The sequence below is a fragment of the Aquarana catesbeiana genome, linkage group LG03 (assembly GCF_042186555.1).
Source record: "Aquarana catesbeiana isolate 2022-GZ linkage group LG03, ASM4218655v1, whole genome shotgun sequence".
NCBI lineage: Eukaryota > Metazoa > Chordata > Amphibia > Anura > Ranidae > Aquarana > Aquarana catesbeiana.
Window position 1 is genome coordinate 547,494,024 of NC_133326.1, and position 23,720 is coordinate 547,517,743.

Consider the following 23,720-nt stretch of genomic DNA (forward strand, 5'->3'; position numbering starts at 1 on the left):
AGGGAGAGAGAAGTGAGGGGATAGGAGGGGAGAGGGAAGTGAGGGGATAGGAAGGAGGGAGAGGGGAGTGAGGGGGATAGGAGGGAGAGAGAAGTGAAGGGATAGGAGGGAGAGGGGAGTGAGGAGATAGGAGGGAGAGAGAAGTGAGGGGATAGGAGGGAGAGGGGAGTGAGGAGATAGGAGGGAGAGAGAAGTGAGGATAGGAGGAGAGAGAAGTGAGGGGATAGGAGGGAGAGAGAAGTGAGGGGATAGGAGGGAGAGGGGAGTGAGGAGATAGGAGGGAGAGAGAAGTGAGGGGATAGGAAGGAGGGAGAGAGAAGTGAGGGGATAGGAGGGAGAGGGGAGTGAGGGGATAGGAGGGAGAGAGAAGTGAGGGGATAGGAGGGAGAGAGGAAGTGAGGGGATAGGAGGGAGAGGAGAGTGAGGGAATAGGAGGAGAGGGGAGTGAGGGAATAGGAGGGAGAGGGGAAGTGAGGGGATAGGAGGGAGAGAGAAGTGAGGGGATAGGAGGGAGAGGGAAGTGAGGGGATAGGAGGGAGAGGGAGAGTGAGGGGATAGGAGGGAGAGAGAAGTGAGGGGATAGGAGGGAGAGAGGGAGTGAGGAGATAGGAGGGAGAGAGAAGTGAGGGGATAGGAGGGAGAGGGGAGTGAGGAGATAGGAGGGAGAGAGAAGTGAGGGGATAGGAGGGAGAGAGAAGTGAGGGATAGGAGGAGAGGGGAGTGAGGGGATAGGAGGGAGAGAGAAGTGAGGGGATAGGAGGGAGAGAGAAGTGAGGGGATAGGAGGGAGAGAGAAGTGAGGGGATAGGAGGGAGAGGGGAGTGAGGGGATAGGAGGGAGAGAGAAGTGAAGGGATAGGAGGGAGAGGGGAGTGAGGGGATAGGAGGGAGAGAGAAGTGAGGGGATAGGAGGGAGAGAGAAGTGAGGGGATAGGAGGAGAGGGGAATGATGGGTTAGGAGGGAAAGGGGAGTCAGGGGATAGGAAGGAGGGAGAGGGAAGTGAGGGGATAGGAGAGAGAGAGAAGTGAGGGGATAGGGAAGGAGAGAGAGAAGTAAGGGGATAGGAGGGAGAGAGAGAAGTGAGGGGATAGGAGGGAGAGAGAGAAGTGAGGGGATAGGAGGGAGAGAGAGAAGTGAGGGGATAGGAGGGAGAGAGAAGTGAGGGGATAGGAGGGAGAGGGGAGTGAGGAGATAGGAGGGAGAGGGGAGTGAGGAGATAGGAGGGAGAGGGGAGTGAGGAGATAGGAGGGAGAGGGGAGTGGGGAAATAGGAGGGAGAGGGGAGTGGGGAAAAAGGAGGGAGAGGGGAGTGAGGAGATAGGAGGGAGAGGGAAATGAGGGGATAGGAAGGAGGGAGAGAGAAGTGAGGGGATAGGAGGGAGAGAGAAGTGAGGGGATAGGAGGGAGAGAGGAGTGAGGGGATAGGAGGGAGAGGGAAGTGAGGGGATAGGAAGGAGGGAGAGAGAAGTGAGGGGATAGGAGGGAGAGAGAAGTGAGGGGATAGGAGGGAGAGAGGAGTGAGGGGATAGGAGGGAGAGGGAAGTGAGGGGATAGGAGGGAGAGAGGAGTGAGGGGATAGGAGGGAGAGGGAAGTGAGGGGATAGGAGGGAGAGAGGAGTGAGGGGATAGGAGGGAGAGAGAGAAGTGAGGGGATAGGAGCGAGAGAGAAGTGAGGGGATAGGAGGGAGAGAGAAGTGAGGGGATAGGAGCGAGAGAGAAGTGTGTGTGTGTGGGAGGGGGAGGGGGGGCAGAGGGAGATAGAAGAGGGAAATAGACATGAAAGAGAAGTGGGGATAGGAAGGAGTGGGAAGCGGGAGCAATAGAAGGGAGAGAGAGATTTTAAGCAATTACTATGGCTTAATTGAAACATGGTTCATGACAAGATATATTTATATATGGGCTGAAGGCTATTTTTTACATTTGCCCAGAGCTCTTCTACCCATTCAACTACACACAGGCTATCATCTTATAAAACACTACTTTGATGGATGATTGTACACTTTGCTGAGAGCTTTGCACTGTCGGGGTGAGAGTATTCTATAACAAGTGTGGTAACCCCTAGCAACCAAGGAACAGTTGCGCTGTACTTTGAAATGGGTGAAATGTACATGTTGGTTACTAATTGTGGCTTGTTGTATTGTGCTGTACAGTAAAGATCAGTTTTACAGCTGGAAGGTAAAGTGAAAAAATAAAAATTTATGAGCAGAAACCTAGAAGCGTGATGGTGGAAAAAAGTGCTCCATCGAGTCTGCCCCATTTTTTTCATTTATATATGTTCTGGGTTTTTTTTTTTACTTTTTTGTCTGAGTATAGATCTATGTTTGTCCCACGCATGCCTGAATCCACTTACTGTTGACTGACTCTGCTGAATGTCTGTTCCAAGCATCAACTACTCTTTCAGTAAAATAATACTTTCTAAGATTAGTTTTGAACTTTCCTTCTGCTAGTTTGAGGCCTGTCCCTGTGTTCTTGAAAATGCTGCCCTCCTGAACCCTATTCACCCCCTTGATGTATTTAAAGGTTTCATTCATGTTTCCCCTTTACCTTCTTTCTTTCATACTGTACACATTTTATTTGCAAAATTCCTGCAAACAGACAGACCACTGGTTGCAGGCAAGATGCTGTCATGTTTTGGGGAAGCTATGTACAGCACCCTGCCAGCCATCCTTCCAGCCATGATCTGCCTGCATTGCATAGAGAAGCACAGAGATCCAATGAAGACTGAATCTAAAACAAGGTATGGCATGAAAAGTCATTTTTTTTCCTTTTAATGTAATTGGCATGTTGATGAGGAGAGAAAGGATGAACCAAAGAAGGCAAAATTTACGTAAATAAAAAAATCACCTTTAACACATTTAATTTGGATTTGGTTTTACACCCGTTTTTGACCCACGTTCAAGGCTCCCCACTGAGCTGCAGTGAATCAATGCATGTCAGCACCTGAAGTATTTGAAGAGCGACACGTTGAGTGTGAAAAACTGCTGCAGTGCTTTGACCTGTGCTAAAAAACGCAGGGTGAACGTGTCCCCTCCTATGAATGAGACCCTCCCACTTCCACAGCTAAGAATATACAAAGTGCACCTTGTCTGCACACAAGGGAAACATAAGATTCCACTTGCCTGGAATTGTCAGGACTGGATTACTCATAAATGACAATAATCGATTGCACAGGTAACAAAAAGGAGTGGAATGTGGAAAGATTCATACAATCAGCTGATGAGATAGATGGCCCTAGATGACCTCCTGCCCTCCCCTATCCTCATGCTCACTAACTATCTGTATACACAGATATGTGTGCAATTTTATCAGAGTACCTCCCACTCACCTATTCACCTAAATTCCTGCTGCTAGCACTTTAAGATGATAAACACCACCACTTAACAGTAAAAAAAAAAATGTATATAAATACAAATGTGTATATATATATATATATATATATATATATATATATATATATATACACACACACACACCCACACACACAATCTCAAATATGGCAAATATTACAATTGTGCCATCATATCAAGAAATAAATACTCAATGTCAAAAAATGCTCAAAAATAGTGAACAAACAATACATCCTTAATTTTACATTCATGTCCACAAGTAACTGCCCATGTCCCACTCTTGTTCTGTAAGAAACATATTTTAAAATTTGGTGCACCTTCCACCAACCCTTGTGGGCCTGCTTTAAACTTTAAAAGGTCCTAAGAGCACATGTTCCCTTTAAAGGTGGGAAAAAGCTATAACCACAGGTAATAAATCAGAATCCCTCCATACATGGACTTGTCTGAATAAAGCTCTGTGCATGGAGTGATTATGATTTATATCTGTGGTTATAGTGTCTTTCCAGCTTTAAAATGAACATGCGTTCTTAAGGCCTTTTATAGTTTAAAAGTCTATCCATTAAGGTGAGGGTGTGCCCACAGGGATTGGCGCAGTCCGCACCAAATTTTATATGTTTATCACAGAAAAAAAGTGTTAAGGCCCGTACACACGATCGGGCTTTTTGACAACAAACATGCAAATTAGCTGCTTTGGAGCAACATCCGACCGTGTGTACGCTTTATCGGACAAACTTTTTCTGTTTCCTTTGGACTTTTGTTGGGTGTGCGAACGCACAAACTTTCCGGCAACAAAAGTCTGATGGAGCGAAGTCCGATCGTGTGTACACGAAAGCATCAGACTTTTGTACAAACTACAGTACGCAACCGCGAGAATGTTTCCAGCGCGAACCCATCACGCTGGTTTTCAGCGACAGGGTAATGTACATCTCGTGTTGGCTGCAATAGGAAAAACACATTTTCCTATTGCGGCGAGCGCGAAAGAGAATCCCCCTCTGGGGGCATACCAGGCCCTTAGGCATGGGGACAAGCGAGCGCCCCCCCCCCTCCTGAATCGTACCAGGCCGCATGCCCTTAACATAGGGGGTGGGTGCTTTGGGGGAGGGGGCGCCCTGCGGCCCCCCACCCCAAAGCACCTTGTCCCCATGTTGATGAGGACAAGGGCCTTTTCCCGACAACCCTGGCCGTTGGTTGTTGAGGTCTGCCGGCGGGGGGGACTTATCGGAATCCTTAATAAAGGGGCCTCCAGATCCCGGCCCCCCACCCTATGTGAATGAGTATGGGGTACATCATTGCCAGGGTTGTCAGAAAGAGGCCCTTGTCCTCATCAACATGGGGACAAGGTGCTTTGGGGTGGGTGGGCCGCAGGGCGCCCCCCTCCCCCAAAGCACCCACTCCCCATGTTGAGGGCATGCGGCCTGGTACCTGCGGGGGGGGGGGGCGCTTTCCTGACCGGCCGGGCTGCGTGCTCGGATAAGGGTCTGGTATGGATTTGGGGGGACCCCCACGCCGTTTTTCGTGTAGGGGTTCCCCTTGGAATCCATACCAGACCAAAGGGCCTGGTATGCCCTTGGAGGGGAACCCATGCCGGTTTTTTATTTAAAATTTGGTATGGAGTTCCCCCTCAAGATTCATACCAAACTACCAAACACAGTGCCTGGCATTGGCGGGGATCCAGGTCAGATCCCCGCACCAGTGTGAACCCGGCTCGCAAGGTGTCAATCTCGCCGATAAAAGCGGCGAGATTGATACAATATCACACAATACTACAGAAGTTGACCAAAGGGTGGTGGTAAAGAGCTGAAAAACCATGTGATTTGGTGAAAGTTGGCTGGAAAAGTCCTGCCATCTGTATGCAATACAAACTTACGGCCAACGCCCTTTATACAAAAATCCACAGGAAAGTTTGTACAAAGTCCTATCGTGTGTATGGGGCTTAAGATGGACTGTTACTTATGTGATTTACTTATATATATAGATGTTAATTTAAAATTTTGTATTTATTGTTTGTTCAATGTTTTGAGCACTTTTTGACATTGAGTATTGATTTCTTGATTTAGCACAATTATAATCTTTGACATAAAGATTATATATATATTTGGCACATTTTTTCATTTTCGGTATGGCATTATCCATTTTCAATCGCCATGTATTGGGACTGACATCCATAGCTCAATGACTTCTCTCTCTTCTGCTGATCCCTATCTGCTCAACATGGAAATGAATGGCAATAGCTCTTTAGATGAGCAATGAGTGAGTGATACAAGCAATGTTTTGGGGAATCAAACACTCTTCCCCCGCTCATGTGATGGAGAAACATCAAACTTCCATTTCTAGATCAGATTGAAATGGCGTGCAACGCTAAACCTGACCTGAGTAAGCACATAGGCTATCATTGCTGACCTACTTGTGAAAATGTAAATTGCTTGGCTGTCATGATGAGCCTGTGGTTTCACTATGATCATAATCTCTGACCCGAGACAAGCAGGCAGTCAGTGATCTCCACGCATGTTCTGGGTCTTGGACTTAAAGTACTGAATCCATTCAGGACTTCACTCTGTATAAATCTGCCCTTCTAAAATACAATTCCTGCATCCATGCTGCCAAACAAACCTACTTTGTCTCTTATTAATACCTTGTCATCCAGTCCCCCGTCAACTCTTCTGTACCTTAAAATTCTCTGCTTTGTCCCCCACCCCCTCTATTCACTAACTCACTGCCCATGAGATTGCCAATCACTTCAAAGAAAAGATTGATGCAATATGTGAGGACACCTCCACTGTACATACATCTTCCCCACTCAACATACCTTGCCTAACCTCACATTCAACGCTCTCCTCTTTTGAACTGACTACTACTGAAGAGGTTACAAAACTTTTCTCAGATGCCCACCTAACCAATTGTCCCCTGGATCCTGTTCCCTCACAACTACTGCGATCACCCTCCTATTCTATTCTATGCTCCCTCACTCACATCTTTAATCTCTCCCTCTCTAGTGGCACCTTCCTCTCCCCTCTAAAACATGCGCAGATCACTCCCATACTTAAAAAGCCTTCACTGGACCCCACCAACCTGAACAACTGAGGACCCATCTCATTACTCCCATTCACCTCTAAACTTTTAGAACGCTTATAGGGCGTACACACGGTCGGACTTTGTTCGGACATTCCGACAACAAAATCCTAGGATTTTTTCCGACGGATGGTGGCTCAAACTTGTCTTGCATACACACGGTCACACAAAGTTGTCGGAAAATCCGATCGTTCTGAACGCGGTGACGTAAAACACGTACGTCGGGACTATAAACGGGGCAGTGGCCAATAGCTTTCATCTCTTTATTTATTCTGAGCATGCGTGGCACTTTGTCCGTCGGATTTGTGTACACACGGTCGGAATTTCCGACAACGGATTTTGTTGTCGGAAAATTTTATCTCCTGCTCTCCAACTTTGTGTGTCGGAAAATCCGATGGAAAATGTCCGATGGAGCCCACACACGGTCGGAATTTCCGACAACACGCTCCGATCGGACATTTTCCATTGGAAAATCCGACCGTGTGTACGGGGCATTAGTCTACAACCTTCTTAGCTCCTACCTCATTGAAAATAACCTTCTTGACCCCTTACAGTCTGGCTTTTGCTTGCAGCACTCCAAAGAAACTCAGTGATGATTTACTAACTGCTAAAACCAATGGCCACTACTCCATACTCCTACTGCTTACCTCCTCTACCTCAATTTGTCCGGCTATCTTCTACTCTGGCTGCCTTCAGGCGATCCCTGAAAACTCATCTCTTCAGGGAAGCCTATCACACCTTTAACTAATCTTTTCTCACTTTCATCAGCTCATCCCCATCCTACAACCTTTTATACCACTTGCCCCGCCCTATTAGATTGTAAGTTTTTCTGAGCAGGGCCCTCTTAACCCTCTTGTATTTTATTGTATTGTAACTGTATTGCCTCCCTTTTATATTGTAAAGCGCTGTGTAAACTGTTGGTGCTATAATAAAGGAAAATTTATTGTCAAATACTTACCATAATTTTCCTTTCCTGATGGACCCCATGGCAGCCTACGTGTGGGTTAACCCCGCCTCCTCTCCAATGCTATAGGACCCCATTCCCATAAATGAGTACTCACCACTAGCTACTGCGTTCCGTAACTAGCCTACTCTTTGACCAATGGGTGGGGACTCCGTCTGCCATGGAGTCCATCAGGAAAGGAAAATTACGGTAAGTATTTGACAATAAATTTTCCTTTTTCCTGACAGACTCCATGGCAGCCTACGTGTGGGAAATAACTAGCCAACCACACGGGTGGGTATGCTGAATCAAACATAAATTTAATTTGTCCTATCAACCGATTGGATTCTCAAACCAAAGTTTACAGAAGACAATGAAGCAGGCTCTATACAGTAATGAAACATGAAAGTGTTGATAGATGCCCACGAGGCCGCTTTGCAAATGGTGTCTGGGGCCACGTGTCGAGCTGCCTCCCATGAAGCCGCCATTCCCCTGGTGGAGTGAGCTGTCACCGCCTCTGGAGGAGCCAAGCCCTTAGCCCTGTATGCTTGTTGGATAGTCTGTACGATCCAAGTAGCGAGTGTCCTAATCGAGGCTTTCTTCCTTTTATTGTTGCCCGAGTGTAACACAAAGAGATGGTCAGAACGTCTAAAGGGAGAAGTCACTTTCAGATATTCTTTAGTTGCTTCCCCTACATCCAGAGGATGAATCTCGGAGGACCCCGGAGACCTAAACGTAGGTAGGACAATATCCTGATTATCGTGGAACACCGAGGACACTTTCGGGTTAGAACCCAGCATAGGGATGAGAACTACACGGTCCGGGAAGAACGTCAGGAAGGGCTCTTCATAACCCAGAGAACCGATCTCAGAGACCCTTTTAGCCGATGTGATGGCTACTAGAAAGACAACTTTTGCTGAGAAGTCCTTGATAGAGAGTGGGGAGGGCCCGGTAGTACTGAGTCCAGAAATTGAGTCAAGGACAAGTGGAAGGTCCCATTTGGGGAATCTAGATTTCCTTTGGGGCTTGAGTCTTGAAGCTCCACGAAAAAATTGCCGGATTAACGGATTAGCCGCCCAGGAGGACCCGGAGAAGGCCGACAGTGCAGATACCTGGACCCTAAGCGAGCTGATGGATAAGGGTAGATCTAGGCCTGTTTGAAGGAAGCTGAGCACATCTTGCACCTCCGGGTGTCTAAAAGACCTGCCGCTGGAAGAGCAAAATTCCACAAATTTGGACCAGATTCTACCATAGACCCTATTTGTGCTAGATCTTCTTGAACTCATGAGGGTGGAGATTACTCTAGGAGCGCAGCCAAGAGATTAGCCTCTCCCTCTCAAGAACCAGACCATCAGTCTCAGCACTGCTGGACACGGGTGCAGGACTGACCCCTGAGAAAGAAGGTCTGGCCTGAGAGGGAGAGGCACTGGGTCCCTGAAGCTGAGTTGGACAAGGAGAGGGAACCAAGGCCTGTTCGGCCAGTATGGAGCTATTGTCAACACTTCGACTGCCTCCATTCGGAGCCTCTGCAGGAATCTCAGGATGACTGGAAGCGGCGGAAAGGCATATGCCTTGCTGAACCTCCACAGATCCGTCAGGATGTCTGTCCCGAAGGCCTGGCTGCAACAGCCCCTGGAGTAAAATTTCTTCAGCTTGAAGTTGTAGCGGGAGGCGAACAGATCTACCTCGGGGTCGATCCCTAGTGACGAGACCCATCTGAACGTCTTCATATGAAGGAACCACTCGTTGATGTCCAGCTCGGTACGTGAAAGGAAGTCCGCTTGAATATTCTGAACTCCTGGGACAAAGACTGCCGAGATATTGGAAAGGTTCTTCTGTGCCCATGAAAGAATGGGCTCGACTTCCCGAAGGAGAGTGGGACTCCGGGTACCCCCTTGCCTCTTCAGGTAGGCGACCGCCGTCGTGTTGTCCATCCTTAACAACACTGACTCCCCTTTCAGAAGGTGAGAGAAGGACTGTAGTGCACACCAGGCCGCTCGGAGTTCCAGGACGTTCGAACCTGGGTCGGGGAGGCAGGAATCCCACTTGCCCTGGGCGAGATTCGAACCGCAGAAGGCTCCCCAACCGGTCCCGCTGGCATTGGTCGTGACCGTGATCCAGGAGATGGGGGCAATGGAGTGACATGCCAGAAGATTCTTGCGCTGAAGCCACCAGAAGAGGCTGTTCCTCATTGACGATGTCACATGGATGACTTGATTCTTGTCCCCTGTTTTCCACTTCTGCAGGAACCCTGACTGGAAGGGACGTAATCTCCACAAGGCCCACTTGACCATGGGGGTCGTAGAGACCATCGTGCCGATGATCTCCAGGCACTGAGAGGCTTTTAGGCGTGGGGCATGTAAAGTCCGAGAAATTCTGTCCCGAACAATCGGGATTTTCTGTAGTGGAAGGGAAATGGTGCTTCTCACGGTGTCGAACTGAGCACCTAGGTATATTAGGCGTTGAGCTGGTTTTAGATGACTCTTTGCTAAATTCAGGAGCCACCCGAAGCTGGACAGGGTGGAGATCACCTGTTCCCGGTGGGCCAGCAACTGCTCCCTGCTTTGCGATAATACCAGGAGGTCGTCGAGGTAATGGTAAAGACGTACCCCCCTTAATCTTATGAGAGCTACCGTGGCTGAGAATTTTTGAAAAGACCCGGGGGGACGTTGTCAGCCCGAAGGGGAGGCAGATAAACTGCAGATGATCTTGCCCCACTTGGAAACGGAGATATTTGTGAAACCCCTCTTCTACCGGGACGTGGAAATAAGCGTCCTTCAAGTCGATGGAAATCATCCAATCGCCTGGCTGTATAGCTTGCTGAATGGTCGACAGAGTTTCCATTTTGAATTTCCCTTGCTCTATAAACTCGTTGAGGTAGGTCAGGTCTATGACCGGGCGCCAAGAGCCACTCTTTTTTTGAACTAAGAAGAGAGGGGAGTATACCCCCTGAAACCATTCGCCCCTCGGGACGTGTACCACTGCTCCTTGAGATTTCAGAAGGTCCACATAGGACAGCAGAACTTGTTTCTGATCTTCCGACCGGGGCAGAAGAGTGGAGACAAATCTGGGGGGAGGAGTACTGGAGAAGGTCCATCTGTGACCTGTCGAGACTGTCTTTATTACCCAAAAGTCCGAGATCGAGGCCACCCTGAGGTGCAGCCGTGCCCCTACCCGACCCGCCTGGGCGGCGCAATCTCAAAAAGACTTCGCTTGCTCATGACCGCTAGATGTCTGGCTTTTAGTGGACTTGCGAAAGGATGTCTGACCTCTGCTCCAATTTTTTCTGAAGTCCCTGCCGGGCTTGTATGAGCGAGCTTCCCTAGAACGCTCCGGAGAGCTTCTTCTGAACTGCGGTTTCTTCCGACTGAGAAGACGCCTATCCTGGGGGAGGAAGCCTGACTTGCCACCCGTGGCCCGTGTTATGGCATCGTCTAGCTTGTTGCCAAACAGTGAAGATCCCTCAAAGGGAATTTTACACCAGGCTTGCTTGGAAACCGGATCAACAAGCCAAGGACGTAACCATAAAGCCCGTTTGGCCGTGACCGACGACAGCATAATCCGTGCCAATAGGCGGATCAAATCAATGGACGCCTCCCCCAGGAAGACTGCCGCTAGCTTTAATTCTGCAGCTGCTGAACTCCCCGCTAGCTCCTCCGAAACCCCCTTAAGGAAGGAATCCACGTTCTCCGTCCAGGCCTCCATGGCCTTTGACATGGCTGCCAGGGCCAAGGCCGTTTTGCAGGCCGTGCCAGCCAGACCGTAAATCCTCTTCAAGTCCTGGTCAATCCTTCTCTCAAGACCATCCTTGAAGGACACCGCGTCTTCTAAGGGGAGAGTAACATGCTTAGCCAGACGCATTAAGGCTGCGTCTACAAGGGGAGCATTCTCCAGATACTTCACCTCTTCCGACTTGATCTGGAGGTTTTATTTGACATAGAGGACTTCCTGTCCATCTTACTCCATTCCTCATCTATGATATCTTTCAGTTCAGAAAGGAGCGGAAAATTTGAGCTTTCTTTCCCCAGGTGTTTGAAGAATTTCTTCTGTTTGGCTGGGGGAGTAGAGGGATCCTCCCACTTAAGAGCCTCCTTGATTGCCTTAATTAATGGTGACACCGTACTGAAGTCAAAACCTCCGATTTCCTCTTCTTCCTGAGGATCATCGTCTGAGGAATCAAGAGAGGCCACGTAAGGCTGGGAAGTGCCTGGGTCTTCACAGGCCTCGTCAGCCGGGGGGCCAGACAATGTAGTAGACTGACTCAGCGTGTGGGGAGAATACAACTCTTTGAGGGATTGTTGTACCACGCGTTTAACAAGAGACTCCAAACGCTGGTTTTCCGACTCTTTTTCCCTGACCGCACGGGCATAACAACGGTCACACAGTGACTTGCCCTCCGGAACTCGTGTTCGACATCCCCAGCAGGCTCTTCGATCAGAGCGGCTGTCATGGCGGTGGGAGCGGTGTCTGGAGGAGGAATGAGAGCGTCTCCCCTGGTGGTGGTTTCCAGACGTAGAGTCTCGTCTGGATCTTGAAGGTGACTATTGTTGTGGCCTGGCAAGGTCTTTGTCATTCTGGATCATGATCTGAAGGTCCGATCTAGAAGGGCTGGAAAAAAACACAGTAGGGGAAGGGAAAAGGCGAGACCGAACATCAGATAACGCAAACAAAAATGCGACTGATTCTCAACCCCTCCCCTCATAAGCACATACCTTGTGTGTGAGGGCTGGCCACTTAAAGGCGGTGAATTGTCCATGACTTCCGGATGAAGAGCGCCACAGTACGGTTGGTCTGTAGACAAAAAATGGCCTGAACGGGCCAAGGCACCAGTGAGGAAAAAGTCATCCTGCCCCAAGAACAAATGAATGTGCACTTGCAACATATAATTTAATAAATGCAATATGAAGCACATCACATTTGTTCCTATGTAGAAAATATATTAAAGAAAAATATTTGTTCACCCCTTTTTATTATATATATATATATATATATATATATATATATATATCTTTTTTTTTTTTTTTCAAACCAAATAAATACATATATTGCTCTCCTTTTTTCTTTTTTTTAAACAAAACAATTCAGTGTGAACAAAACAGGCAAGCACTCACCTAAGAAAGACCAGGGCTGGATATGGGGAAGACCGCTCCACTCCTACTCACTGTGAGGGAATTCCCATTGTGTGGGAGTCTAGGAGCGGTATTTAAACTCCCCGCCCATGACGTCACCGCCCAACCTCGCGCCTGCGCCGTAGGACGGTGACCGTACTGCGTATGTGTGGTTTGCCGAGCGCTCCGCCGTTCTACGCACGCGCGAGCCAAGCCTCAGTCTCGAGGAGGCTACAGCGCATGCGCGAGCGGCACAGACGGCTGCACCCGGAAGTGCCGAGGTGAGCTGGAACGCACAAGCGCTCCAGCCGCCATGAGGGGAGAATGGTCCCGGAAAGACCGCATCGGTCATAACGTGAGGCGGGAAACCTAAAGAGAGACAAACTACACATAGAAACATTGCCATGGAGAAAATAACTATGCTTCCGACCTTGCCAGCCGCTGATGCGTCCAATCGTTCGGCATACAGAGGCGATCATCCCTCCACCAAAATGGGGGTAAACTCCAGCCTCTTAACGTTACTCGCCCGCCCATGGCTGGGCCCTGAACTGCACCGCAAGAGGTATGCCATCATCAAGGATCCGTCCGACCGGATGCGAACATCTTGTGTAGGTCCGTTGGAGGAGGACAAAAAAGGAACGCAGTAGCTAGTGGTGAGTACTCATTTATGGGAATGGGGTCCTATAGCATTGGAGAGGAGGCGGGTTAACCCACACGTAGGCTGCCATGGAGTCTGTCAGGAAAATAATATTAATTGGATTAACATAACAGTCATGCAAGTTATTAAGAAGTTTAGCATAGCAGCTGCTATGATTTTTTGACTACATTGGGAGCTGTACAAAGAGACTGGTGATAAGTATGCACAATTTGCAGATTTTGCAGCTTCACCATGTCTCCACCATCCACTTACATCCCACGATAGATGCTTTGTCCTTGCTGGTTCTGTAGTCGTGTCTTAGCCAGATCTATTGGAAAGACGCAAGTGACTCCCACCAGACCGGCGATGCCGCCGTTTATCAGTTTGGCCGGTAAGCTGTAATACAGAATTATTCATATTAGGAGATATCTGAAAAAGCGGGCAAAAAGATAAACTTCCAGAAACACTGCGATTGGGTTTCTTCTACTAGAAAATCCACCAGTCCTCTGAAGTGTGCTCTACTATCAGCTGCCAATTACTTGCAACCCCAGAATTCTGAAAAAGAAATGTGGTCCCTTTTTTTTTTTGCCACCTGGAGCTGGTCATGTGAACTCCGAACAACTGACACTAGTCAAGTGATCTCCAACTAGCTGTAACCAGTAACTGGCCAAGTGGTCTCCCATCACTGACTGCAAATTGTCATGAGAACTTCCATCAACTACTACCTGAAACTGGCCATGTGATCACTCATCAACTACCACCTGGAACTTGCCTGTGATCTCTGACATCTGCAAATCCTTGATCATCTTTCACCTGGAAAGTCATTTTATCTCTATGTAACTGTACCCCACATCTGGACATGTGATCTTCTTTATAATACCGGTTATGTGGCCCCACATCAACTGACATCTGAAAAGGTTCATGTGATTACTCATTAACCTCCACCAGGAACTATTCCTGTGATCTTTCATCAACTACCTGGAAATGGGCATGTGATCTCTTATCAACTGACACCTGCAAATGATTTTGTGATCCCCCATCATCTTTCACCAGGAACTGGTTGTGTGGTTCCCCACCAACTATAACTAGTCATGTAATCTCTCTGTAACTAAACCCTATATTTGCACATGTGATCTCCACCAGGAACAAGTCCTGTGATCTTTCATCAACTGCTACAAACTGTGTGATTGGTCATAATCTGCAACGGGTCATCTGTTCTGTTATTACCTGTTATTATCTGACACCTAAATCTGGTCAGGTGATTCCTCCTCAGCTGACACTTGGAAAAGGTCCTGCAATCTCTTGTTGCCTGACACCTGGATTTGGGTTATGTGATTTTGCATCATCTGCCAACAATTCAAATGTAAGGTTGCGGCAAAACTCAATTCACTTGGAGGGGTTGCCTTCAGCAGTGGTACCACGCACAGCATCATGGCTGCAGCATGTGTACAGCCCTGAGTGGCTGCATGCCCTTGTTCAGTTGGGAGGTTAAACCACAGTAAATGAGCCCTTACTGTTAATGTTCCCTATTCTAAAGGTAACTATAAATCATTTAGTGACAGGTACGGGTAATATATAAAATCACTATGGGTGATGGGCTTCTAAAACATCAATGTCAGCCATCTTTAAATATTAGTTAATTCATTCAAATGTATGGCACTGCCATATTCCATAGTGCAATACAGTAGTGTGACTGACCTGATCTTCTCAGGCATGGTGCCGCTGTTTTACAGGATGGGTGCGGTTTGTTTCTCCTGGCTGCTTAGCTGAAGGATTAAGGCAAGACAAAAAAAAAAAATTATGTAAAATACAAATGAAAACAAAAACAGTTCATAGTGACAATATTCATCAGAGCATCACTGAAGAGCAGCTCAAGAAAAATTTGGGAGAAAATTCCATATACTTCCAATTCCAAAAAAAAAGCCAAATATCATCTTTGTTTATGTGCATCATAAAACATAAAAAGGTACCCAGGGATCAATCTCACTTCTATGAGCCCTGCATGACTATGCAGTCAAGAGGAATTACAATTCTACTAAAGTGAAAAACATGTTGAACAAACAAAAACAAAAACAAAAAAAAAACCTACATTTCCCGTGTGCCCCAGTGTGAAAGGGCCCTAAGAGAAATTTCCAAAACATGGCCTGTTGGGGGTACTTGAGGACTGACGTTGAGAACCACTGGCCTACGTGACAGCCCCCACCCCCACCCCTTTCCAAAAATATCAAAACAATATTTTACCCACATTTTTTTTACAATTTTTAAAAATAATTTTTTACAGTTTTTTTTTTTATTTTTATTTTTTAAATAATTTTTTTTTTGTCAACACTGTTGGGGGGGCTTGGGTGAAATATCAGATCAGGAATTGAGGACACCGATTCTTCATTTCCTTTCTCTGCAGCCTCAGCATTTAAGATGAATGAACAGGAGACAGAGGCTTCTATTCACTCATAAACCGAAGCATAGTAAACACAGCTTACTATCCTCAGTTATCAATGAAAGCTGGCACAATCCATACTGATCACTCACTGTGTCCAATTCAGAAAATTGTGTACCCGCAGCGCCCGGTGGGAGAGGAAAGGCAGCAGCACTGTGGGGGTGGGCCGGGCACACAGGGAGGCACAAAGGGGGTGATGATCAGATGTGGTCAGGACAGGGAGGGTAGTTGGTGCCACGGGGTGGGGAGCAAGACAGGAATGATGCACTGTGTGGCTCTCCCTCCAGCAGTTAAAAGTTGGTGGGAGAGAGAGGATGAGAAACCGACCCAGCCACAACCTTCATACTTCTGCAACAAATTGGGGTGATAGTGAAATTGGTGCAAACTGTGCACCTGCCTGTCACTTAACAAGAAGTTACGTATACTATGCAGTGGGCAAGGCCAGGCCGTAGTATAGGGAGCAGCCTTGGGCCCTTCAGCAAGAAAGGTGCACAAAAAGGGCAGGACCTGCTACCTATGCTGCTAAAGTAGATCACAGTTCATAGGCAGGGTGCATTTTGTCCTTTTTGCCTTGGGTGATAAAGGACCTTGCCTTGGCATTGCCATTTGGTGTCTGATGGGTTCAGTAAAGAGAATGTTGACGGAGCAGCCTTTTTGTGACTATTGCAATTCAGTCAAACAGATGAGGAAGGGGAATGTTACTTTCCCTAGGTTCCCATTTTCACTTAGGCCTTCTTTGCTCCTCCCATGCTAACATTTGGTGCCTCAGCTGCTGGAGACACCTTGTCAGTGTAACAATGGCATAAAATCGACTGATAATATCACCAGCGATTCTCTGGCTGTCTCTGACCCCACAGGTGGCAATGAGTCACTCTGGAGGTCAGAGAGGCTTATTACCATACAGCCTGGTGGAAGATCTTCCTGTGAAGTAGATAAACCATTTTCCTTGGTTATGGTGAAGTAAGGAAACACCGTACATTAAGAGCATTAAAGGTTAAATGCTCATTTACATCTAGGGGACAGCAAAAGCACTTTTACTAATGCGTTTTTCCTCTCCGTCCGCAGGCACTCCCCTATGCTCCAGCAGTGGACCGTTCATCAGCATCCTCACATCAAGCCGCTTGAGTGTAGGGCAGAGGATGCTGTCTTGCAGCAGGGAGAAGCCTGCAGGAGAGGAGGATTGGGTAAGTAAAACGGCTTTTCCAAATCCCCTAAACATAAATGAGCATTTAATCCTCACTGTGCAGGGGCAGCCCCACGCCAAGGTCGCATTTTTAAATTTTACTGTGTGCTTTAAGTGTGCTCAAAAAACTACAGATTGGGGCAGATACAAGACCAGTCACCCTGTACAAGGAGGGAAAGGAGCAGTGACCGGTCTTGAATACAGGAAGTTCCTGCACAGAGGCAAGGTTTCACACTGGATTACTGCATAGATCTGGAAGAAATACACAAAGCACACCAAGATTCAGCCTGGTTTCACACATGTGCGGTGCGAATTGAAGCTCAGGTTTCACTGGGGAGATAACAATCTCCTGTTCAACGGATTCATTGCGTTTTTGCTCAGGATTAGAGAGCAGGGAGAGGGGGAGGGAGGGGGGGGGGAGAGGGGGAGGTGTAGTGAGGAGAAAGAGAAAATCCTTGTTCAGAACGCAATGCATCTGCGAATCAGATGCGTTCCCATAGGAGATAATAGGCTTGTAGTTCGCACCGCAATGCCCAAAAAACGCACACGTTTTTTGTGCAATGCGCAGTGCGAATGCAACGCACATATGTGAACCAGATACATTCATATGAATTTATTTTAAAATGTCCTGCAAATTAGATGCGGTGTAAGCCGCATCTAATTCGCATAGGTGTGAACCCGGGCTCAAGGGAGAATACTCATGATTTTTGTACTTGGACAACATTTGCTTATCCTGGAGTTCAGCTTTAACCACTTCAGCCCCGGAAGATTTTAACCCCTTCCTGACCAGAGCACTTTTTACAATTTGGCACTGTGACGCTTTACCCAATTGAGTGGTCATGTGACGCTGTACCCAAACAAAATTTGAGTCCTTTTTTTCTCACAAATAGAGCTTTCTTTTGGTGGTATTTGATCACCTCTGCGGTTTTTATTCTTTGCGCTATAAACAAAAAAAGAGCGTCAATTTTGAAAAAAAAAACAATATTTTTTACTTTTTGCTATAATAAATATCCCCAAATTAAAAAAAAAAAAAAAATTTCTTCATCAGTTTAGGCCATTATATTTTCTTCTACATATTTTTGGTAAAAAAAATTTGCAATAAGCATATATTAATTGGTTTGCGCAAAGGTTATAGTATCTACAAACTATGGGAAAGATTTATGGCATTTTTAATATCATTTTTTTTTTTACTAGTAATGGCGGTGATATGCGATTTTTAGCGGTACCGCGACATTGCGACGGACAGTTAGGACACTTTTGACACTTTTTTGGGACCATTGACAATTATACAGCGATCAGTGCTATAAAAATGGACTGATTACTGTGTAAATGTCACTGGCAGGGAAGGGGTTAACACTAGGGGGCGATGAAGGGGTTAACTGTGTGTTCCCTCAGTGTGTTCTAACTGTGTGGGGATGGGAGTGACTAGCAGAGGAGACATATCGTTTTACCACTTAGTAGGAACAAACAAACAAATATGTTTCCTCTTCCCTGACAGCACAGGGATTTGTGTGTTTACACACACAAATCCCTGTGCTGGTGCTCGTGCACGCGATTGCGCGTGGCCGGCGGTGATCGTGCCCGCCGGCCACTCGCATCAGGTTCCCCGCCGTGCCCACGCGCGCGCCCTCTGGTGGCCAAAAAAGAGAAGGACGTACCTGTACAGGGTTTCTCCTAGAAGAGCCATTCCGCCGCAGTATATCTGTGTGAGCCGGTCAGCAACCAGTTAAAGTGTTTGTTATCCCAACACTTCATATTCCTGATATGTGACTATATCATGTACTTGTATGAGAAAGTATCCTATTCTCTTTGTATTGCTTCCTTTATGCGGCATCCCTGGTGCTCCTGCTAGTCCCCTTGCTTTCCTATAAAAAAAACTGACCACACTAAGCAGGAGAACACAACGTTGTCAGTTTTCTAGCTATGCTGGGAACTTATTGTGCTCTCCTCCAATAATCAGACTTGTGCTGCCCCCCCCGGCTGCACAGCCATTCACTGGGAAGCTCAGTGTGCTGCTGCTGCTTCTTCTCTCCCCGCACCAGCTCTTATGCAGCTAAGAACAGAGGGAATGTGATCACTTATAAAAACTGGAAAAAGAGTATTCATAATGTTTTTTTTATCTATACACAAATGTTTTACCTTTCATTTCTATTTAAAACTGAATGGGTTATTTTACAAGGTGATCGTTTACAATCACTTCCACACCCTATCCAAAACTAAAAAGAAAAACATTTTTGGCTATTCACATACTTCAAATAAATGTCTTTTTCACCTCTTATGCCAACCATTCATATTCAGGAAAGGTTGGACCGAGGTACCTAGGGGGATCAATAGTTGTCTTTTACACGGACAGTTCTGTACTGTCATGGGAACTCAGTGAACAAGTGACTGGCAGGCATGTGACCACAGCAAACACTCTTATCTACAGGGGATGAGAGGACAGGACTGGACTTCAGATATGTCAGCACCTCTTCAAAGCCCCCTGCACACCAAGCCAACAATGTTTTATCTTGTGACATGAATTGCAGAAGTGGGACCTTTGTCCTGGTGACTTTGTCAGAGGACAGCTGTACCCAACACAACCAATGACGAAATCAGGATCCGAACGCTCTAGGTGATCCCATTTACCAAAATCAGGCTGGCGTTGTATTTTAAGCCCAAAAGTAATCTTCAAATGCCTTTCCTAGTATTTCCCCCCCACTCCCCTCATCGACATGTTGATGATAAATGTAAATAAAACATGTTTTCATTCCATACCTTATTTCAGACCCAGTGACGCCATCACTGGTTCTCAGTGCATCTCTATGCAATGCAGGCAGGTGATGGCTGGTGAGAGGGATCAGCATAAATAGTGCTGTACATAACTCCCTGAAACCATCACAGCAACTTGCCTCAGTACACCTCTCAAGAGCCCTCAGCCCCATTGCAAGCAGTGAGTGGGCTGGCTTATGGTAGGAGTTATGCAAGTATCAAAATGGCTTTATGGGCCAATGTCAGTTTGGAGGCAGACTGCTCTAGGTAACGCCCACATGTCATGCTGAACCTCCATGATTGAAACAACTCCAATCTAATGAATTAAGAGTAGATAGGGGACTGTCAAGGCAGGGAAGAAAGGCTTTGATGCTGGACGTCCTCCAGCCAGGCAATAAGGCAGAATCTATCTGACTTGCTGCAGTTTTTAATGCAGTGTGAGAAGCCCACAGTGTGCAGTGAAATCAGAGAAAGAAATATCAGTAGAGGACAGGAGCCTGTACAACTGTGCAAGACTGAAGGCGAGGCTGGGGTTTATCTTTAAATTGGAGTGTGTCTCACCAGAAGCTGCCTGTAGTGGTCTTCAATGGGATTACTGGACAGGAAGTTAGCTGTAGGCACTCAGAGATGTTATCTTCCAGGGACATAACTTTTCCTTAAAGTGTATTTAAACCCAAATCTTATTTTTTTTTATTTTATTTTTTTGGGGAGGGGTGAAGGCTTAGCACCCTTGTCAGGTTTTTATTGCTGTCTGTGTTCCCACTAGGGAGAACGCACGCAGGGCAGGAAACGCACATGGAACACACCTTTCCCGCACCGTGTTCTGGTCTTAACTGGTCCTAAACAACCACTTCAGCCCCGGAGGATTTTACCCCCGTCCTGACCAGAGCACCTTTTACGATTTGGCACTGCGTCGCTTTAACTGACAATTGCGCGGTCGTGCGACGTTGTACCCAAACAAAATTGACGTCCTTTTTTTCCCATAAATAGAGCTTTCTTTTGGTGGTATTTGATCGCCTCTGCGGTTTTTATTTTTTGCACTATAAACAAAAAAATTTTGAAAAAAACCCAATATTTTGTACTTTTTGCTATAATAAATATCCCCTTTTTTTTTTTTTAAAAAGCACATTTTTTCTCAGTTTAGGCCGATATGTATTCTTCTACATATTTTTGGTAATAAAAATCGCAATAAGCATATATTGATTGATTGGTTTGCGCAAAAGTTATAGCGTCTACAAAATAGGGGATAGATTTATAGCATTTTTATTATTTTACTTTTTGTATTCATAATGGCGGCGATCTGCGATTTTTATCGTGACTGCAACAATATGGCGGACACATCGGACAATTTTGACACATTTTTGGGACCATTGGCATTAATACAGCGATCAGTGCTATAAAAATGCATTGGTTACTGTAAAAATGTCACTGGCAATGAAGGGTTAACACTAGAAGGCAATCGAGGGGTTAACTGTGTTCCCTCAAGTGTGTTTTAACTGAAGGGGGGGTGGGACTGACTAGGGGAGATGACAGATCGCTGTTCATACTTTGTATGAACAGACGATCTGTCACTTCTCCCCTCAGAGAACCAGGATCACTGTGTTTACACACAGTAAAACTGCGACGGCTGCTCGGGAACAGGTTAATGAGACTTCAAGGCATCTAATGACAATTACTATTTTTCAGGTGGATTCAGGAAAGTGCATCAAGAGACTAAATTCTCATTGCTCTTAGCAACTAGTCAGAATCCATGTTATATTTGCATAACTGCAACTATAAATGTTAGAAGCTCATTGGTTGCTAGTGGCAACAAGCTATTTTTCTTACAGTGCATAGAGGGAACAGCAGCTATTTTGTGGACTCAATTAGAAAGCCTTTAATAATTTAATGCTTATATGAGGCCTGATCATAATTTACTTCATACACTCTCATGTTTAGAAGACAGATACACTTCAATGTGCCCTGAGCTTGCCTTATATCACAATAATTAGTGATATTTCCTGGATGAAACCTCCCCCATTGAAGATAGGGGCCCCATCAGGGCATGACAGGGTTACCCGATGGTGCCCCATTACTGGCGCCGCAGTATTGGTGTATAACGTCTTTGGGCATGCTGCCCTCTGGCCTGGCTGCTCCACAATGAACAGAACAAAAACCCATAGCCATGGAAACCTTTTGCTGCGCTGCCCATTGCCATGGAGACCACTTAGCTGCAGTGTCAGTCCAAATCTAGGCCAGGCCACAAGCCTTTGTAACAATGTGCCAATGAAGGGGGCACCAGGGCGGCCTTATCCCTCTTCCCCTCAGCTTTCTCATATTATCTCCTCTGTCCCCACCTACTGCGCATTATCTGATCCACAATCGCCATGTAACACAGCAGGTTCCACGTGGATAATGGAATCTGTTTTATTGTACTTCAAAATGTTTTTAGAATGTTCTGTAGAGAATTGTGTTGATCAGTGCCAGAGAACTGCTTCAGGTCATCGCATTGTCTGCCTTAGCCACCCTGGCAGCCCGCCACTGACAATAAAACACGCCTGGGTGGTGACGGCTCATGAGGAATATATATGTTATTTTATTTCTTCATGGGTTGGGCAATGCAGGTTAGCATACTATCAGAGAGCCTGCTGGGGCTTGTGGTTCCTTTTCAGCACTATGCGTCACACTGTGGTCATTTAATGCAGCAAAGGGTATAGATCGATTTGGAACAATAGTGGTAGCCTTATATCTATGCCAGCATTAAATCTTTTAGATGAAAATATACAGCCTTGCCTCTTCCCTCCTACAACAAGCACTTAAAGGCATAGTTCATAGTTCACCTTTCCTGTTCAAGTAAGGGAGAGAAAAACAAACTGTGCAGCTTTGACCAAAGTTGGCTAATGCCCTTGGTATAGGTGTAGGCCATTTAGGTACCTCGTGAAGCCTGACTGGAAAACTCCCATGGATCGCATTATCCTGTCCTGCCTTGTTGCTGGGATGTTGCCAAATGACTCCTAGTTTATACTCTTCACTTCCAACATTACAGGAGCACGCTCCTCCTCTCCTTCAAACCCCCTCACATTCACTTTCTATTACCTGATCCAGTAGCTCTGAGCTAACCATTTGGGAGCTGGCACCTGTGATGGTGGAGGTGAGCAGTAACAGCTGGGAGTCTCTTAGCAACATCCTAGCAACCTGGCAGGATGGCATAATGCGACCTCTGGGAGTTTTCCAGTCAGGCTTCATCAGGTATGTATATGGCCTACACCTATAGCAAAGGCATTTTTCAACTTTGGTCAAAGCTGCACAATTTGTTTTTCTCCACTGACACCCCTTACCTGCAGAATCAGTTATTGTTAAAGGTGAACTGGTTCGTTCCATGGTAGCTTCAAAATGTGTCAATACTTTCCCAGTGTAGTCTTGTGTTTCCTCCATCGCCATAGAATAGGCCCGTTTTAGTACTGTTTTGCTCTCATCAGGAGCATTTTGTGGGGAAATGTGGATAGAGAGACACTATTGAAAAGCACAGGTGGAAACTAGCTAGAAAGGCAATGGATTTTAGACAGGAGTCATTGGTTAATGAAACTTTAAAGCTGAACTGTAGGCAAATATAAAAGACACTAATGCAGCTTTGTAATCATTCATACATTATTACATGTATTTTTTTTTTTTTTTACAGCATTTGAATTTGACCTGGTATCAGCCTTTTGCAGTCTCTGAACAGCAGAGCTTAGACTGGAGGAGGGAGAAGCAGCTCAAGGAGCCAATCAGCAGTACCTAAATGTTATCAAGGGGGATGCCGATAGGAGAAAAGAGCAGAGTGACACAGAGATGAGTTCATAAGTTTGCTGCTTCTCCTGTTGTTGTCCAATGACAGGCTGTGATCTGTGATACAGGAAGAAGAGGAAACTAGACAGCTGAGATTGAAGAATACACCCACACTGACCTTGTAAGGTGCTCTAGAGATTCCGGCTGCAGTGGATTACAGGTGTGCAGTGATCACTGGACTGATAGCTCACTAAAATCTTTCATGGATGGCCTTGATCCACTCATCAAGACTGTAAGCCTGTGAACATGGTGATGGCTTACTGCTGCACTTGCGAGGCAGAAGTCGATCTACTGAGCGACCTCTGTTCAACCGCCCTGCCACTTGATCAGCACTGCAAGCAAAAGACTGCAGCGCTGATCTGTTAGTTAGATTTCCCCCTGCTTTCAGAATACAATACAGTGTTTCTAACCGGAGCTGTCAGTTTCTTTCATGCAACCCG

At 46.4% G+C, this 23,720-nt stretch overlaps 1 protein-coding gene across 2 annotated transcripts in view; it reads right to left on the minus strand.

The window, feature by feature from the left end:
- The window catches only part of SLC25A18 (solute carrier family 25 member 18), a 49,172-nt gene that overhangs the window by 18,877 nt on the left and 6,575 nt on the right, over nucleotides 1–23,720 (minus strand). Inside the window, exons 3-4 of one of the 2 annotated variants that reach the window (XM_073621564.1) lie at nucleotides 14,801–14,868; nucleotides 13,376–13,498 (exon numbers count right to left, since the gene is read on the minus strand). In XM_073621564.1, the coding sequence (XP_073477665.1) occupies nucleotides 13,376–13,498; nucleotides 14,801–14,817 (140 nt within the window). In that variant the 5' untranslated portion in view covers nucleotides 14,818–14,868. Of the gene's footprint in view, nucleotides 1–13,375; nucleotides 13,499–14,800; nucleotides 14,869–23,720 lie in introns of those variants that run through there. The other variant, XM_073621565.1, reaches the window with a different exon arrangement.